This window comes from Perca flavescens, chromosome 7 (genome assembly GCF_004354835.1).
Source record: "Perca flavescens isolate YP-PL-M2 chromosome 7, PFLA_1.0, whole genome shotgun sequence".
Taxonomy (NCBI): Eukaryota; Metazoa; Chordata; class Actinopteri; order Perciformes; family Percidae; genus Perca; species Perca flavescens.
The window spans coordinates 8,017,203-8,038,001 of record NC_041337.1 but is presented as its reverse complement, the minus strand read 5'-3'; the positions used below and the strand labels follow the sequence as shown (position 1 = coordinate 8,038,001).

Below are 20,799 nucleotides of genomic sequence, written 5' to 3'. Positions count from 1 at the left end.
TTGTATGGACTCTGAGTTTAAATGGACAAGCAAAACGGTTTTAAATCTCCATGTGGCACAAACACAAGAGCTCACCGTAAGTTAACAAGTCATTTGACAATTCCCTCTACTCTGGGTAAATGACTGACCTCCCACTACACCAATGAAGAAGTATAGCTGCTCCACGGTGTTGCAGAAGGAGGCCGCGATGAGTCCCGACCCTGACAGACAGCCGCCGAGTAAGATGATTGGCCGACTGCCATATTTGTTCACAAGGATGCTGCTGATTGGACCTGGAGAGAAAGAAGAGAGGAGGGAGAACTGACGTCATATAAAGCACAGATACATCATACTGAAATCAGATGAAAGCAGTGTTGTAGTGTTGAATCTTAACAAGGATTAATCACTAACTATTTGGGCATTTTTTACTTTACTTTAGGTAAGTCATTTGCTGGTTGCAGCTTCTCAAAAAGGACGCAATGCCTTTCTTAGTCATATTATAATAAATTGAATATCTAACCATTTTTCACAATTTGACATTTTATAGACTAAACACATAATGAATCATGAATCGAAAAAGAATTTGACTGATATGATTGATAATGAAAATAATAATTGCTTTAGGAGACTGTAAATGTAATTTGATTGACCAAACAATTCATCTGCAGGTTAACGAATAAGGAAAATAATAGTTTTTTGCAGCCCGATGCACATGTCCAGGTTATATGCTGATTAAAAATAGTGACAAAGACATTCTAGTGCGAGAACGACGATATTACATCAGCTCACCATTTCAACTTTTCACCGACAGGTGGTGCTATGGTGGCAAAAATGAAAGCGGGACAATGACTGATTGTGTAACAGTGCCGGTTGCATGGAAGAAGAAGGGAGGGAAGGAAGAAAAAGGGGGAGGTAGAGGGAGCCAGGCAGTGCAAGGACACACGTCAGAGTGAAGGTTAATGGAGAGGATAAAAAATGTAAGGAAAGAGAGAGGAGGAGCGAAGAAGAAAAAGAGGAGGAAAGAAGAGAGAAAAAGAGAAGAGACAGGAAGACTTTTAGACTTTTGATGTTCTTTAATGGAACATCTCCTGTGAAAACACCAGTACAGGGGACTTTAACCACCTCATCCAGCTGTCTAGACTCATACCTTCACTCGCAGAGAAGAAGAGCAAAGAAGAGAACAAGAGGAAAGCAGAAGAAAAGAGAGAAAATAAGGAGAGGGGAAAAGAAGAAGAGAATAAGAAAAAAGGACAACAGGAGAGAAGAAAAAAAGAGATGGGAAGAAGAGAGGGGAGTGGAGGCGTTCCACTATGAATGGGACTCCCATGCCTATAGAGCAACACTGGATGCTGGACTGAATACAACAGCAGCTCTGTGTGCAGCTACACTGCCCTACAGCAGGGCTTTTTTTTTTGCAAAGAGTTGATAAGATGATAAGAATTTTTAACTGAGATCTCATCCAAATACTGAGATCGGCGGTACAGTTAGCCTGGCTCCTTCCAAAAAAGGACAAAAATAGGAAAACAAATTCCATACCAACATGCCATTTAGTAGGCTAAAACAATATGAGAGATGTTTTAGTATTTACGAAACCTTAATAAGAAACAAATAGTACGTGAATTGCATACTATTTCTGGTAAAATATGACAGTATGCAAACACTGGACACTCCGCCAGACTACAGACAGAAAGCAAGGAGCTCTGTAATATCAATAACTATCATTTACTGTCCATTTCTACTTCTTTTGTCACTGCGACCGTAGGCGGTTATTTAAGCATTATCTGGCGATGCCGCTAAAGCCAAGGTCAGCGAGGGTTACCATGGTTACGCATCTCCAACTGCAAGGACGAGGCCCTCAGGAAGGGACGTCAAAAATAACAGCTCAAGTGTGTCCGAAAAGATACACGCTACTGTTTTACACAAAACTATGTTTACATGTTGAGCACGTAGTGCGGAGTATGCGATTTCGGACGCAACCTATATGCTGTTTGTTTGTCTCAAAGATACTCCGATGAATTGATTATTAAAAATAGTTGGTGATTCATTAAACGGATTAAATTGATTAATCTATGCAGCTCTAAAATAAAAGATAGAAAATGAAAAGTTGAAAAGAAATGATCTCTGAAGATCCACTCTCTTTCTAGAATCACTACGGCTGTGCTGTCAGCTGGCATCCATTTCCTCAGAGCCAGCGGGTGTCCTTCACACACACACACACACACACACACACACACACACACACACACACACACACACACACACACACACACACACACACACACACACACACACACACACACACACACACACACACACACACACACACACACACGAAACTCAGCAGCTGACAATGTGCTCGGTGGCAGCTCTGGATGTACGGGCATTCACTCACTCACTCACTAAATCCCTCCCCAGTTTCTGTGTTCGGGAGTGGTGGGTTTCCATGTTGCAGACAGGGAGGAGATATAAAAAAAAAAAAAAAAAAAAAAAAAAAAAAAAGAGGCGAGCACAGAGGCACACACACACACTCTACCAGAACACCCATGGGACACCCAGGACTACAGCATGAAGCGGAGCTTGTTGGAAGCTCTGCGGGTGAACAAAAGTGAACGTGTACAAAGACAGGAATGAATCTGCATCCACTCTACGCTCACGCAAACACACAAACTAAAATCGGTAGTGACAGTCTTTGTTGCCGTCTGGCAAAACACAAAGAGGGCAGTGAGTAGTGTTCTCAGAGATATTATATAAACAATTTGTTCCCCCCGCCCCCCTCCCTCAATCATTTGCTCTCGTTCTCTATGTGAAAAGAACACCGAGTGAAGAAAAGAAAGACTTGTCCTCAGCTACACTCTGACACAGCATCCACAGGTGAGGAAGAAAACGCATGTCCACACTGAACCCAGCGGTGACCACATAGTCCTAGGTCTAATTTAGGGATAGACTGATTATATGGATTGAGGAGACTTCACAGATGACTGACTCAGAGGTCTTCAGATTAGATGCAGCTTTATTCAGATCTATAAACATACACGCTCGAGTGGGAGAGACGGTCATATACACAGATCATGCAAAGACCAGTTTCTCTCTGAACAATAAGTTAAAAGGTCCCATGGCATGGAAATTTCACTTTATGGAGGTTTTTTAACATTAATATGCATTTCCCCCCAGCCTGCCTATGGTCCCCAAGTGGCTAGAAATGGTGATAGGTGTAAACCGAGCCCTGGGTATCCTGCTCTGCCTTTGAGAAAATGAAAGCTCAGATGGGTCGATCTGGAATCTTCTCCTTATGAGGTCATAAGGAGCAAGGTTACCTCCCCTTTCTCTGCTTTGCCCGCCCAGAGAATTTGGCCCACCCATGAGAGAGAGAGAGACATCATGGCTTTCAAACAAGCAAAGTGGCAGTTGGTCAAGGCCACACCCCCACCCTCCACCTTGCCCCCCACCCTCTCTCCTCCTCAATAGCATTTAAAGCTACAGACAGAAATGGTACATTCTAAGGAAAGCTCACTGTGGAACTGGCTCTAGTGGCTGTAATTCTGCACAAAGGCTGAATTTTGGGAAAGAGACTTCAGATACAGTATTCGGGGACCACTAAGGTCTATATAAAAAAGATACTTCAGATACAGTATTAGGGGACCACTAAGGTCTATATAAAAGAGACTTCAGATACAGTATTAGGGGGACCTATATAAAAGAGACTAAGGCCTATATAAAAGAGGGGACCACTAAGGTCTATATAAAAGAGACTTCAGATACAGTATTAGGGGACCACTAAGGTCTATATAAAAGAGACTTGAGATACAGTATTAGGGGACCACTAAGGTCTATATAAAAGAGACTTCAGATACAGTATTAGGGGACCACTAAGGTCTATATAAAAGCATCCAAAAAGCAGCATGCCATGGGACCTTTAACGGACCCCTTTATACTGTTTGGACTCACATCTGGAGAACCAGATGTCAATCACATAATCCTAACACTTGGGGTCCCCCAATTAGGTGGCCTCTGCTGTCGGGTAGGCCCCCTCCAAAAAGGTCACAGGTGAAGATTACATAAGTTGTTATTCAACTCTTCTTCACACAAAACATAATAATTCCACTTGGAGAACATTAGTTCTCATGGCCTCCTGATCCTGTCATGGTGTCATTCCCAGATGTTTCCTATAACTCTCACCACAAAGGGCCCCAGGCCCCCCCATCAACAGTCAGGCACGTGGGGTTCACACACATAATAACCCTATGTAATATATTGTATAAGATATCTCTGAAAGCATGCAGATTCAACCTATCAATTCCTAAACCTTAGTTTTGACTTTAAAAAAAATTTCATTTTCACTGTTAACGCATATCAGTTCCAAATATCGGTTATCGGCCTTGAAAAAACAGTATCGGTCGATCTCGATCGGTCTAATTATTTTTTTAGCTTTTGCTTCTTACTGTGCAAAGGCTTGTTGATTTTATTCTATATAACAATGTACTCGTCTTTCATTTAGCCAGCCATTCATTACAGAGCAAATGTTCTGTTTCGTGGCCAACTGAAGAGTACGACTGAGAGCTGGTGATGAGTCAGTCTGACCACAAACAGAATAGAAGAGAAGAGGGACAGGAGAAAAACAGCTGACTGGAGCCGCCCCAGCAGTTAAATGCCTCACGTTACACACAGCACACATCATCCCTCCATCTGGACAGAAGCATGCTTAATCCCTTTCTTTCAGTGTTGGATAAGACCATCGATACAATGGTCACGCGAAGCTGGAGCCAGAAGATGGCTAGCTTAGCATAAAGCCTGAAAACAGGGGGAAACAGCTAGCCCGTTCTATCCAAAAAGGTTAAAAAAGTAAAGGATGGATTGGAGGATAAAACCAGCGAAATACAAATGTGTTCATAAGTAAGCTTTAGAGTTGCTGGTAGTTGGATTTATTTTATATATTTTTTTATCTTTGGACAGAGCTAGGCTAACTGTTTCCGCCCGTTTCCTGTATTTATGCTAAGCTAAGCTGTAACTGGCTCCAGTCTAATATTCACCATACAGACATCAGAAAGCTTATGACGGCATTTCCTAAAATGTCAAAACTATTCAAGCGCCTTCTTCTCTACTTTGGCCCGGATGTTCTCTGGATGTGTGAATGCTACACTTGGCTTTTGTCTAAGTATACTCAGTGGCCACTTCATTAGGAACACCTGCACAACGTAATGCAATCCAATACAACAGCTCTGCTACAAATTCTACCTTTACAAAGTTAATAAATGTTACGTTTGTGTTGACATCGTCTTAAATGTGTAAAATTAGGTGTGGTGTTGTTCTGGACTACATTATATTGAGCGGCAGTGTTGCCACAGTTACTTTGAAAAAGTAACTTAGTTACTTTACAGATTACTTAATTTTAAAAGTAACAAAGTTAGATTACAAGTTATTTTATTAGTTACATTCAGCAACTGCCGACAACACCCCCACAGCCTCAACATAAAAATGACAACCGGTTTAATGTGAGGCAGCTCGGCATTGCCAGTAGTAGGATCTGGTTTATTATGGCACAAAAGAGAGCGAGTCAACGGTGTTTAAGGGCAGCATTTCCTCTACAACATACTGCCCGACCAACTTCTTCAACTGGTTTTGCACCGAAGTCCAGCTTTTGTTGTTTGGGTGGTGGGGGACCTCCTTCTCTCTGCTTTGCACCACCTGGTGGGAATTGCTCTGTAAGTTTGACTGCAGTGCTGCGACTCCAAATGGTTCTTCAAATGTGACGTAGTATTTTTGTAGCTAGATAGCACTTTGTCGCCACCAGCACAGAGTGTACAACCAACCTTAATATTTCCGTCTTTAGCTGACACAAACTGAAAATAGGGACTGTATTTCCATCTCTCTCCTCCCTCCATTGTTGTTTACATTTGTGTCGCTGCGTGGTACACGTGAACTGTCCTCATGATGAAAACGTGACTTGTCGCATACGTGACTTCACTCCCCGAGACCCAAGAAGAAAGCTAAAATATATATTTTTACTAAGGAAAATGACAAAAATAATAACGCACAGTGACTTGGATAAGTAACTTTTACCCGATTACTGGTTTGGAAATAGTAACGCGTTAGATTACTCATTGAAAAAAGTGGTCAGATTAGAGTAACGCGTTACTAAGTAACTACTGGCATCACTGTTGAGGGGTTTAAGGTTTTGTCCTTATTTTTATACATGAAGAGGAGATAATATTAGGAAGACCTCTCAATACAATGCAGTCTAGTACAACACCACAGTTGGGCTTAATTGCATTGGATTGTACAGGTGTGCATTAAAGTGGCTCCTGAGTGTTTCCTATGTGTCTGTTGTACTCTTGGGAAGCCAACTTTGACAATCATTTCACACATTTTTCATTCATTTGCTGAAAAACGGCTTAAATCTAAACCCCCCTCCCATGCCTAATCATATCAATATCCTGTAATCCCGAGCGCTTATTGCATTAAAACGAGCGGATGTGCACCCATGCACAAATTCACACACGCAAACACACACACAGACGCTCTCCATCAGGCACCGGCTACTGGCTCTTTTCCTGCCCACATAAGAACAGAGAAAGTCACATATCGGCAGTCTCACTCAGTGAGGCATAATAGGCAGTGTGGCAAAAGACCCTCCCCCCCCCAAACACAAAATCCTGAAATCAAGGGAATTTTAAAAGAAGAAAAAATGGTGCGTTTGTAACTCCACTACACCTTTTAAAGCCACGAGGATTAGACAAATTAGTAGCGAGTGAAAAGAGAAAAAAAAAAAAAAAAAAAAAAAAACTTAATTGGTTCTGTTCTTTTCCGTACTGCTTAACTGAGTAAAGCATTATATCCCCAGTTCTGCTGAATGTGATTTTTAAATATACTGCTCGTCAGCAGTCCAGGTTTGTGGTTTTAGAATCTTCTTTTTGTTTGCCAGCGTTAAAAAAGGTTTTTTAAAAAAAGAAAAAGCACGAGTTCAGGGAAATCTCCAACTATTGGCGTTTTTCCATTACATTACTGCTCGACTCGACTTTTTTTGGTTTTCCATTACAGAAAAAAAGTCCCCTGTAGCGGCTAACAGGTACTTTTTTTAGTACCACCTCCGTCGAGGTTCCAAGCAAGCTGAGGCGATACCAAAAGGTGACGTGAAAACCTGCAGACTACCGATTGGTCAGAAAGAATTGTCACTAGCGACAGACCTGTCCTGAAAAACACCCCCGCCATTTTTAAATAGTTTATTTTATAGTTTATTTTGAAACTAAATTTTTGGGCATGTGGCTTTTGCCCAGAGTCAAAGACAACACACCTTCAACGTTCTGTGCGTTTGTGTGTGTGTGTCGCGTTAGGTCATGGCAGTTTCCTGCGGCGTCGCTATGATCACCAGCCACGTACTAAATCTGCAATGGAAAATGGAGGACGGGGCACCGCGGCCGAGCCGAGCCGAGTAGAGCTAGGTAAACTCCATATATGACCATTTAGACAAAGAGGTCCACTTTCTAGATTAACTGCTGGACCACCTGTCAATTTTTTCCAGAGTTAGCTCAAAGCATTTATATGTTTTGTATCTTTTCATTTGGTTTCATTTCTTTGACCATAAAACTATTTCATGGCATTGTGGTTCGTACACATCTGTGAAGCACCTTGTGAACTCTAGTTTTGAAAAGGTGTTTACAAAAACTATTCAATAAGTCACTCACTGCGATTACATACACCAGTGTTCTTTCCTTCCAAATGCAATAATTAGTCCTTTCGTCAGTTCCCACAAAAGTATTTACATGAGACCTGAATACAACAATAACATACAGCTTCCTGTTTATAAGCCATTGCAAAAAAAGAAAAAAAAGAATTAACTAACTTCTAGAAATTTTTTTAAAAGATGGACTAAAGTCAGTTAGGCCCTTGGCATCATTACTATGCTTTTGTACCTAAGAAACAGTTTGATCACTTTCAAGGAGACCTGTGTTATTCTTCCCAAACAACCGCAGTACATACTGCTAATTCTGATACAGTACAGGCCAAAAGTTTGGACACACCTTCTCATTCAATGAGTTTCTTTATTTTCATGACTATTTACATCGTAGATTCTCACTGAAGGCATCAAAACTATGAATGAACATATATGGAATTATGTACTTAACAAAAAAGTGTGAAATAACTGAAAACATGTCTTGTATTTTAGATTCTTCAAAGTAGCCACCCTTTGCTTTTTTTGATAACTCTGCAAACCCTTGGTGTTCTCTCAATGAGCTTCATGAGGTAGTCACCTGAAATGGTTTTCACTTCACAGGTGTGCCTTGTCAGGGTTAATTAGTGGAATTTTGTCCCTTATTAATAAAAAAGCAAAGGGTGGCTATTTTGAAGAATCTAAAATATAATACATGTTTTCAGTTATTTCACACTTTTTTGTTAAGTACATAATTCCAAATGTGTTCATTCATAGTTTTGATGCCTTCAGTGAGAATCTACAATGTACATAGTCATGAAAATAAAAAGGAAACGCATTGAATGAGAAAGTGTGTCCAAACTTTTGGCCTGTACTGTATTAACACAGTAACACACTCCAGTTAAAAAAAAGGCGGTAGAGTCATTGTGATTCTACAAAAAAAAAAAAAAAAAAAAAGACAATGAAATCTTACTGGAGTGAGCTGGTTTATTGTGAACTGGAATGTCATAGTTGAGCTCTTAATGTGATTAGCTAAATTGGCAGTTCCCACTGTCGGGAGTTGGTCTACTTTGGTTAAACACATCAAAGAACACGGATACAATTGAAGTCATATTACCGAGCGCTATACAGCGTTTCCTCTATGTTGATGTTGTAGTGGCGGCCCACCATGGCAAAAATTTCTGCTTCCACGGTATCAGAAATGGGGCTGGACAAAAAGTGTAGTCGCGATTGCCTTTTAAATTCTCTCGCCGACATAATGCACCCCCCACATTGCAATTTAACAACAAGTAGAACTATTTAGAGGTTATTGGGCCCGTCCAGTTTAACTCCACATACCGTTGTGTTGATGTAGTTTATTGTCAAAACGTTTGCTTTCTTCCGAGTCGACTATTAAACAAACAGCTCCACCAAAAACGTCACCGCGGGGGGGCCGTTCTAAGTGTAGGTTGTTCGGACAGACCTGCCCCCACTGCTACAAAAAAAAAATCCTAAAAGGGAAACACTGGCTATAACCTATAATAAGACATGAACTGCACTCCAAAACGTCCAAAATGGTAAAGTCAAAGTAGTTTTAGTTCAAATTTGAAATAAGTACAGTACTTGAGTAAATTTACTCCGTTACATTCCACCACTGAAATGAATAAATAGACCAAAAACCACAGATATGTGTATCCTGTTTACAGTGTGGTTTGTTAAAAGAGGTGACTATGTATCGGCAGCTGAACATGATGCAACTCCTTTGCTTTGTTGCAGTTGGTTTCCTGCCTTAAAAGGGGAGACCGAATCAGACTCTCAGATCCTCCTCTTCCTTCGCGCTGAGCATTTTTAACTGGTTCACACTGTTAGTCAGCTGTCAGGCAGCCCCAATAAATTAATATGCATGTCTTTTTCGTTGGAGTGTGTACTTGCACTTCCTCATGCCTAACCAGTTGCGACATCAGCACGTCATTAACTGGTGAGCTGGCTGAATTTTGAAACGGGGGAGGAGAATTTGAAAGAATTGGAAAACTACTTCAACATCTGGCTCACCTCAGCAGTTTCCTCTCCTGAATGCCGAAACCTACTGCTGGCTGGCACACAGTTTAGAAAGTTCCCTCCTTATTTAAACACACTCTCTCTCTCTCTCTCTCTCTACCACTGCATACCCTACATGTAAGACACCATCATCTCCCCTCTCGGGAGAAAGAGTAAGAGTGCGTTTGAATTGAATGAGGAGGGAACTTGCTTTGTGTCTTGAGACAGAAAGAGAGACATCTGATATGAAACATGGATCCGAGTATTGAGAGCCTGAGAGCCTCAGTTGGAGGGGCCTGGAGCTCTCTAGGGACACCTCTTTGGTCCTGACTGAGCGCTGTGGAGAGGTCTGGCAATGAGAGACTCTTTGTTTGCCATCACTCCAGAGTATCCATTTCTCACATTGTCTCATCTCTCCCTTCAGCAGTAAGTGAAACTCAAGTTAATGAATAAGAGGTGAGAGAGAGAGAGAGAGAGAGAGAGAGAGAGAGAGAGAGAGAGAGAGAGAGAGAGAGAGAGAGAGAGAGAGAGAGAGAGAGAGAGAGAGAGAGAGAGACAGACACTCTATCACCTTATGTTTAAATTGGTGTTTATGTTGTGCCAGTTAGTTAATTTCCTTTTATTTATGTTGTCTGCTTTGACAACATAAGCAATGCCTTGTCATGCCAATAAAGCTCTTTAAATTGAGAGAGAGAGAGAGAGAGAGAGAGAGAGAGAGAGAGAGAGAGAGAGAGAGAGAGAGAGAGAGAGAGAGAGAGAGAGAGAGAGAGTTTGTTTTGCTCTAGTGAAGGGTAAACCATAAAAATGCAGCGCTTAAGCCTGCAGAGTGTGTAATCCGCTGCATCAAATTCCATTCTTTTGTTATGTATAATACATTCTCTTACGTTTTCTCACACTTTTTTTAAATTTTTTTTTATATAAATTGTAAACTGCAGCTGCTTCGAGCTGTACGGCCTGGCGATATCATGTCCTATCTACTGGCAGCACTTTAGATTTGATTCTGATTTGAAAGAAGACATTCCTCGGCGTCGATGACCTCAGGGTTTCAGGACACGCACACACACACACATAAGGAGAAAATGTGCCACCATGTGTGTGCCGACTATTATTCGCCACATTGGAAATGGAGCAGAAAAACTAGACACTGTGCCAGTCAGGGTTTTTGGAGCACAGCCAATGGGCACAACACCACACCTATATGAATCACTGAACAAGTTATGGGTGGCGATTCAGGCTAGCGTGGATGTACGGCTGATTTAAGACTTGAAAAGGAACAAGCCATGCCTTCTGTGTATAACGTTAGACTATTTCAATGAATGAGGGTTCCGACAACTTATTTGAAATATAAATATTTCCATGCGCGTCTAAATCGCAAGGGTTTTTTCAACTGCCCAGACAGTAAAACATGTCCCCTAGCAAATTAGGCAAATCTGTTTTGTTGTGTGTTAAATACCAATAAAAAGAACTTTAAAAAAAATAAAAGTTGTTTTCTCTAATATGGAACACTTTCAAGTACACACACGCCACTCACCTCCAGCATACATGACAGCCAGCATGATGGAGGAGATCCAGGACACCTGACTGGGCGTGGCATCGAAGATGACCGCGATCTCTTTGAAGAACACCGTGATGGATTTGGGGAAGGCGTAGGAGAAGCCGATGGAGATGAAGGCCCCCACTACAACCGCCCAACCCCAGCCACCTTCAGGAGGGGTGTACCCCACGGGCCCACCCACCGCTGGAGGCATGTCTGCTCACGAGGAGAAGAAGACGAAGAAGACGAGTGGAGGACAGCTGGGCTCAGAGGAGAAGAAAAGGCCGTACCAGGTGCACTGAGATCAGGACTTCGAACCTGTGGGAGAAACGGAGCCGAGAGCTGGTAAAATAAACACATACTCTATTTTCTGCTCCTTCTGCAAGATTAAATATGAAGGAAAAGAGAAACACACACAGAAATATGAGGAGAACAGAAAGAAAATAGGTTGTGAGTTTCATCATTTCTTGAATTGCGGTGCTGCATGCCAACATACCAGCAGTAGACAAACGGTGGGCATATTTAGAAGATTAGCCCATGACAACTTGGTTTTCATGGTCTACTGCCCTGCCCCCCCTCCCCAAAGTGGAAAAAGCCCATCACAATTTCCTATACTCCAAAGTTACATCATTAAATGTCCTGCTTTGTCAAACAAGCAGCAAATCCTCCACATTTAGAAGCTGAAACTAGAGAATAGTTGGTCATTTTCTTGAAAATTACAATGAATCAGTTGTTAAACAGTGGGCGATTCCTTTTCTGTAGATCGACTAATTGTCAGTAGACTAAGGCTCTAACTATTTCCCTTCTAAAATAAAAAAAAGGTGCAATTCTGCAAGTGCCCAAGGTAACAAAATACCTGCTAGTGTCGACTGACCAAGGGGGGCCTGATGAGGCAGTTCTTTCATTGTAGAGATTAAAAAAAAAAAAAATAAGGAATTAAGCAAAAAAGATCATGCTACTCTGAAGAAATAGTCTCTGATTTTGATTTGAGCAGTGCATTCTATGGCAGAACTCACTAAAAATGATTATTAGTGTGCAAACGGCATGAAAAAAAAAAAAAAAAGCCCATGATGATTACCAACTACTGACTACTAACTACTAACAGAAGACTCAGCTCAACCTCATCTCACAGCCTGCAGTTGCAACCAGCTGGTAACCAAACTGTGGTATGTGAGCTGAACTAATTTGATTTGATGAAACACTTTGGTGATATGCATACACAATTGCCAAAACCAGCTGGATATCCTTGGGCTTCTTCAATGTACGTGTATATCTAAATGTTCTCTCTCCCCCATTTTAGGCTGCACATAACAAAGCTATTTATGGTCGGCACTCACATCAACTCTGCTAACTGTTTGGGCTGCTGACGGTTTCTGGCCGTTTACCTCAAATGGACTCTAGGATACAACTCCACAAGCCACATAAAAGACTTCCTACCAAATCTGTATAGTGATCCTGTATTTGAAAGAAAAAAGCAGAGCAATGCTGTCATTGTTGGGGAAGATATAAAAAGGAAAAATAAAAACGGCGTTGATTACATAACCGTACAACCTAAAGTACTGAGAGGGGATTCACTGCCCTTGGAATAACTAATGAACAGCCAGGAGTCTTGCTCTTCTACATGTTATATGGTCTGGATCATGCTGTAAACAACCATGCTCAGCCAATCATTACACAGCCAGCCTGTTACAGTAACTGGTTAACTCAGCTCTGGGTGCTTCCAGACAGCTGATGCTCATCACCTGAACTTCTACTTAACTTTCTGCTCCCTATTTTATGTCCGTGTCCTCACCACAAAGAACAAAGTTTGCAACCAATTACAACGACTGACACGTATGCTATATATGTAAATGTTTGCATGAAGAAACATATTCAACAGTTTAAGGCTATGTTTAGACGGAAATGATCTGAAGAGAAAACGCAAAAGTGGCGTTGCGTTCTCACTTTTTATTCCGCGTTTAGACGAGAGTTTTGGGGTTACATCCAGCCGCAGGCTCTATCAATGAGACTCGCGGACAAAAATATATATATATATATATATATATATATATATCCACACGAGAAAGACGCCATCTGTAAAAGTCAGATATCATTAAAGCCATCCGGACCAAGTATAGGTAGGCTGTGGGTACCCAACGGCGACATGGCCATGGGCGAGTAATCACTCTATATTTGGATTTATGTAACGAAATATGGGGTGGGTCGCCAGCCACGGCACAACAATAGAGGCTGCAGACTTTTGAGTTTTTACCCTTTAGACGGGAATGTGATGGTGGAGGTTTCACTTTTTCGCGTTTTTAAGCCCCAAAAACACCATCTAAACGAAAGGCACATCCGATAAAATATTTTTACGTTTTCACCTGCGAGTGGTCTCGTGTAAACTGGGCCTGAAACTCACAGTAAAATACTGCATGAATTGTGAAAGGTTCATCATGACCAGAAGAACTGTGATGCAATATTGGAAAGATTGATGCAGACTTGAAAAGTAGATGTGAAACATTGGATGATCTTCATAGCTCCCGCTGCATTAAAAAAAGCTGAGAGCCTACTCCATCTCACCCCGGATGCTTTCTGTTTGAACTACTGCCCTCAGGCAGACGTTGTAGGACATTTAAAACACGAACCAACAGACTGAAAAACAGGTTTTATCCGAGCTCCATAATTAAACTTAATGCTATTTAAGCATGAATCATGCAGCAAATGTCGTTTGTGTGGTATGCCTGTGCTTTTGTATTTTAACTTTCCTTTTTAAACCATTTTTATGGTGACTTTAGAGACTTTTTCCATGTATATACATACGGATATTTATTTTCCTGTTTTGCACTTTTTTACTGATGTTTTGCACTGGGAGGACTGCATTCAATTTTGTTGTTCATGTACAATGACATATAGACTATTCTATTCTAAGATGCAATTCACCAGAATTAAAGGCTTCAACCCAGAGAAACAACAGACGTTACCATCAACTTACGATTGAGTTATCTGAACTTTTTTAACTATATAAAAATAAATAAAATAATAAATACTCCAACTACAGTTTTCACAATAACTTTAAATGAAATGTAGAATGTCTTCTGGGACGAGATAATTAGCATTTTTAATTTAGTCTTTTCATTTAGGATTAGTTCTTTTATTACAGAGATGAATTATCGCTGTACACTGCACATATTTATACTGTAAATTGTGAGCTTTTGCACATTCCTTGGTCAACTGTGCAGCTCTTTCATAAAAAAATTTATTGTACATGTACAGATATATTTTGTATTTTATATATCTATGTTTCTTGACTTGTGCAGTACTTGCTTTTCATACATAGTTTTATTATAGTTTATTGCACCAAAATACCCAGGGAAATTCCTTGTATGTGAAAATCTACTTGGCAATAACTGATTCAGATAGCCTTTTTTAATTTTTTTATTTATTGATTGATTTCATGTACCCAGTAATCCAGGTCAATCAAAGACTCTGACTATAGTCAGGAAACGACGTGTGTAGCACCTAAGACCAACAAAACAGTCAAACCGATGATGTCAGAAACCAAACAAACAAACCGTCGGCAATGCGCACACTACGAGCATACAGGTAGTTCCACTTCCTCAAATCTGTTGGTACGTACACACACACACACACACACACACACACACACACACACACACACACACACACACACACACACACACACACACACACACACACACACACACACACACACACACACACACACACACACACACACACACACACACACACACACACACACACACACACACACACACACACACACACAATACACTGTGTGTAATGTAACAACAGTGTGCGTGTAAGAAATGCAATTTCCCCTTGGGGATCATTGAAAGTATGCATTCTTCTTGACACGTGCACTGCAAACCTAAAATTATCTAGACATCACCCGGCAGAGATGGATGCGAGAAAGCAAAATGTCCGAATCGGTTAGACCGGACATCAAACGGTTTTCACCCTGCCAGCTCCCTAGTACAGAGTCCGTTTCATCGCCGATTGAGCCCAAAGTGTGAGAATTCACAGCAAGCGAGTGGGCGTGTTGATGACGTTTCTATCATGCGGCTGGCGCAAAACCGGAAGAAAACAAAGATCCGTGGGTGAAAAAGAAAAACAAGAAGAAGAAGGGTGAGTCACACAAAGAACCCAAAGAAAACGTCTAACTGGAGAGACGGCCAGAATCAGGAACTTCTGTCGGTAAGTGAATGAGAGCCAAACTGCTCCAAAAACCCACACCACCATCAACAGTAATCAATGCAGGCCATCTGTGTGAGGTGTGTGTGTGTGTGTGTGTGTGTGTGGTTATGTGTATTTATTCAGCAGAACATGTTACTGTTAATGGTTAGTAAGTCCGGAGATTTTAAGTCACTCAACCCTGAGCCCAGTCACGAAGCTTCAATTTATCCAAACAGACATAACATAATTCTCTGTTCCTCTACAGAAGCAGTTGGCCAACCTTGACATCTTGGAAGGAGGCAATTAAAGCCAACTAAATGCCACGCTACCAAGTCATCCAGGGGCCAGAATGTATAACTGGCGAAGGCTTGCCTGCACCTCCCCCTCTCAGGAGGGGGTTTGCCAAATAGCTCTTCCTTTAGTGACGTTACTGACACGCAGCTACACACACACACTTTTTTTTCAAGGGCAATACAGATTAGTAGTTAATGAAACCCATAGATATTTGGAACTGATCTGCATATACAGTGAAAATGAAAATCATGGTCAAAATTAAGATTTTGGAAAGTTCCCAAAAAAAAAAAAAAAAAAAAAACATTTAATACATTTGAATCTTTCAGCAAAATACCCAGTAACAGAGAGTCAGATAGTGTTGTGGGCGGGACCATTAAGTCGGACTCGGTGGTTAGGAGGGACAGACACAGAGGTGTAGCCGAGCCAAAGTAGACCACTTTTTAATTCATTAACTTTATCGGTTAGCAGGCAAATAATACGCAGATACAGATAATCTGCAAAACGGACAAAAAAAAAAAAAAAAAAAAAACAATAGCCCGATAATCTGTCTATCCCTAGTGCAAACACTGGTTTCTCTCTCCAGGCGCCACTGGAGCTCTGCTTGACTAAACCTTGGATTTGTTCCACTGGAGCTACACTTTAAGGAGGTGGAAGGGGGGGGCGTGACGTACACATCGGTGCTAACCAAAGCAGCAGTATGCCAAGCATCCGTTACATAACGTCCTGTAACCTTTGCTGCAGCACAGCCTTCCTGGACCAGGACCTGCCGCAGCCAGTCCTTCCTTTAGCTCTGACGTGGAACACTCGGGACCAGACTGCATTCACTCGCATACAAAACACTTTTCTCAAGGGAGTTACCTCCAATGTTATCAACAGTATAGACCCAACCATTAATCGAGAAAGTAATCTGCAGGGGACACAACTTGCAACTCGGACAAACATAAAATAGAAAAGATGGTTTGTCTTAGTGAACTGAAGAGCATTCAAAACAAATAATCTGTTAAAAAAAAAAAAGAAAGAAAAAAAAGACTAAATATATATAGACTATAGCTAGTCTAATCATTTTACAAACTGTTATGTTGTTGACGCTACAGTTTAAAGGGGTGATAGAATGCAAAACTGATTTTACCCTGTCATAGTTGAATAACGACAGTTCGGTGGGTAAATAGGACATACATAGAAGCTCAAAGTCCCATTGACACCCCTTTACTATGAAAATCTCATATTTTGAAACTGCCGCTGAAAATGGGCGAACCTCAACAAAGCTGGAAGTTGACGTCAACCTCCCAAAAACCGGAACCTTTGTCAGCCCATGGGTGTATTAAGAGAACGGTCACGCCCCAACATTTACATAGGCTACACAACTGACCTGAGATCAGGGTCTTCTGAATCTAGCTAGGTCACGCAGATCTCTGCTATTCCATTACAAAATTCACTTCTGAAACTTTTTTTATGCGAGAAATCAACTATGTAAAGCTCAAATATGGGCCACTTCACGAAAACGGATGGCTAATTACAAATTTTGTCCGACTGCGTGTCGGAGTTCAGTGCCGGTGCTGCCTGTGTCGTTGCCTCGCCGCCCATCCTGCCTTCCTTCACAGACCCCGGCCTGCTATGAGGTACTTGGAGCTCCGTCACAACTGGCAGCCCACAGCACTCCATACCCGCGCAAAGTCACCGTCTCTTGGGGCAATAGACAACTAAACGCCCCTGCTCTGACAGAGCTCCAGGGCCTGCAACTCCCCTCTTCCTGCTAGCTAAATGCCCGGTGTATGTGAGTGAGAGCGCGGTCAGCGAGCTTGTTACACCAGCAATCTCTTACCACAGGTTTCAGTTAATCTTTTAATGTGTGTAATTATAATATGTTGAGTTATTTAAACAAACAATTGGAGAAATACACGCCTCTTGTCCGCGAGTCTCATTGATAGAGCCTGCGGCTGGATGGAGCTAGCTAGCCTCCTCTTAGAATTCCTCTGGAATTCACAGAAATTCATTAACTTGAAATCGTACACCGTTGTTAGCTTTATAAAACATTTAGTTAGAGGTTGTATAAGTGGCGTGACGAAATTCAAACTGTAAATATACTCCAATTACGACCAAAAAGGAAGCTAACTAGCCGCAATCTTGTACACATAGGATTGTAGGGACAGTCGCAGCTAACGAAACCCTTACAGCTCACAAATATTCATTAACTTGAAATCGGACACCGTTGTTAGCGTTATAAAACATTTAGTTAGTTGTGTAAGTGGCGTGACGAAATTCAAACCGTAAATATACTCGAATTACGACCAAAAATTAAGCTAACTATCCGTGATTTGTAGCTACACATAGATAGGATTGAAGTGACAGTCGCAGCTAACAAAACACCTAGCTAAACTTAAAAAATATTCATTAACTTGAAATCGGACACCGTTGTTAGCTTTATAAGACATTTAGATGTTGTATAGCTAAGTGGCGTGACATTGTGTGTAACATGTGGTAAGAGATTGCTGGTGTAACAAGCGCGCTGACCGCGCTCTCACTCTCACACAACGGGCCATTTAGCTAGCAGGAAGAGGGGAGTTGCGGGTACTGGAGCTCTGTCAGGGCTGCCAGCCTAACGGAGCTCACAGCAGGCCGGGGTCTGTGAAGGAAGGCAGGCCGGGCGGCGAGGCAGCAGCACCGCCGCTGAAGTCCGACACTTACCATACGTCTTACCATATTTGCAATTAGCCATCAATTTTCGTAAAACGGCCAATATTTGAGCTTTATATAGTTGATTTCTCATAAAAAAGTCTCAGAAGTGAATTTGGTAATGAAACATTGCAGTGTCTGGAATAGGAGATTCTGTCGCTTCTCTAATGTGTGTGTGTATTGGGGATTCGCTCAACCAATCAGCGCGCAGCTCATCTAAATATTCACGAGCATACCATATTTGGAAGAAAAGCTCTTGTTACAAATGGGGCCAAAACACAGGGATGCATCGGGGCCAATAAAATATCAACCAGGCCATTTTCAGCCCAACCAATGTTACATACCCCATTAGGAGGCCATAAGGAACAGTGTGAAATACTCTATATAATAATTCTATCACCCCTTTAATAAATGGAGAAGCTGAATGACGCTGCAATATTCAAGTTCCTCTCTCAGTTAGGTCTCACAAGCAATGTGCTCACTGTGCATAAAGAAGCCACGTCACTGCTGATCTCAGTGGTCTGGTCACGCACAGTCATGCAACCTCTTTTTTAGGTCACACAAGGAAATGGGGCAAACACAAGCACAGCCATACAGGCGTTGATGTATGTATGTGTGTAATCCGTATGGTGTGAATTTATGAGCGCTGGTGTACCAGAATGTGTGCCAGGAAAGATCAGGAAGACAAAAACTGTGTCAGTCAGTCTGTCATCACTCCAGTTATGATGCTGAAATAAAGCTTTAATTAAAATGGTTTCTCAATGAGAGACTTGGAGCCAAAACCCAAGTCTGGACTTGGCAGGATTTTAATGTGTCCCTGTATTATTCTTGACAAACTGGTGCTGAAATCTAAGCTCTTATTTAAAGCTTATATAAAAAAGTTTGTCATGTGACCTCTCAGTTGAACTGATGTCAATCAGAATTTTAAAGACTATGCGTCATATAACCTTTCACTGTCTACACTTGAGTGCAACCAAATAACCCATTATTAGGACACATTTAGAATTATAAATCCAACTTAAAGAGCAACTTTATACCCACAACACCATGACTATTGGCACTCTCAAGCCTCTAACAGCTGAGATTGTTGCTCCGGGGTCCCTCTTTATATCCCCCCCCCTCCGGCAGTCGTCCAAAAAAAAAAAAAAAAAAAACTCATAACAGCGTAGTCACAGACATCTCTCGATTTCACTGCTACTCTGGCTGGTAACGCTGACCATGGTGTATTTTTGTATTGGCTGACATGCGAAGCAGGGACAGTGAGTTCAGTCCACCTGAGGGTTCATTGCAATGCGATCTTAGCAAGGCTCTAGCAGACGCAGCACAAGTCCCGGAGAGGGCCAAAATAAGGCATGTGGGCGAGCAGAAGCGAGGTTGTAGTAGCATTTCTACTAATGCTACTTTCAGTTGCGTGCTCTCAATATAATTTCATATTTTCTATTAGAACTCCAAACTCTCCACAATGCTGAAAGTTGACTTCTCTAGGCTATATTTATATGTTGTGTGGGATGGGGGTGTGTGTGTGCTAAAACAGTCGATTAATGAATCAATTAGTTGATTGAATCATTTTTAGATTTAAAAAAAAAACAAAAACAAAAAGGAAGACGCCGACTTATTGGGACTTTACCTCATTCACCGTAACCCCCAGAGTTAGACAAGTCCATAAATACCCTTCTCATCTCCGTGCGTGTCGTAACTCTGTCTGACGCCCCCAGCGCTAGCCTAGCCTAGCCTAGCACAGATTCTGGAGGTAACCGGTTCCAACTAGCCTACTGCTCCCAATAAGTGACAAAATAATGCCAACATGTTCCTGTTTACATGTTGTGATTTGTACAGTCACAGCGTGGACAAATAACAAGGTCACTATGCTTTTACTATCTAGTAATTGTTGACTATTACTCCAACTCTGAGCCAACTCTCTGCTCCTCACCACAGGGCTTCAGGTGCTGCGAGCAAATCACTCCGCCCAGGTAGCAGAAGTAGCAGTGCTTTGCCTTTCTGAGAATATAGTTCCCAGTTTATATACGGTTAGAAGATAGCTGTGTCTCATGTGACCTTGTCATTTGTCCACGCTGTGACTATACAAATCACAACATGTAAAACAGGAACATGTTGCCGTTATTTTGTCACTTATTGGGAGCAGTATAGGCTAGTTGGAACCGGTTACCTGAATTCTTGAAAAAGAAAAAAAAACATTACTGTTGTAACTCCCGTTGAGACCCGTGTATGATATTACCGACATGTAATTAGTAATGATTTATATTACTTACTATATATTACTGTAATTGCCTTACACCCAACACTGATTATGATAGATGCATCCTCAATGTTACTGTTTTGGCCATTGAATCTGACTACAATGCTCTTTCTCCTTCTTACTTATTTAGGGGACACCATCCAGTGACATAGAGACAGAATAGCTGCAGTGCCACAGTCAACTCCCAAGAAGGCGTCAAGCTGGTCA

At 41.5% G+C, this 20,799-nt stretch overlaps 1 protein-coding gene across 1 annotated transcript in view; it reads right to left on the bottom strand.

The window, feature by feature from the left end:
- LOC114558408 (monocarboxylate transporter 1-like) overlaps window positions 1-20,799 on the bottom strand; it is a 33,664-nt gene that overhangs the window by 3,154 nt on the left and 9,711 nt on the right. The window contains exons 2-3 of the mRNA XM_028582399.1: window positions 11,172-11,492; window positions 129-272 (exon numbers count right to left, since the gene is read on the bottom strand). Of these exons, the coding sequence (XP_028438200.1) occupies window positions 129-272; window positions 11,172-11,388 (361 nt within the window). The 5' untranslated portion in view covers window positions 11,389-11,492. The remainder of the gene's footprint in view (window positions 1-128; window positions 273-11,171; window positions 11,493-20,799) is intronic.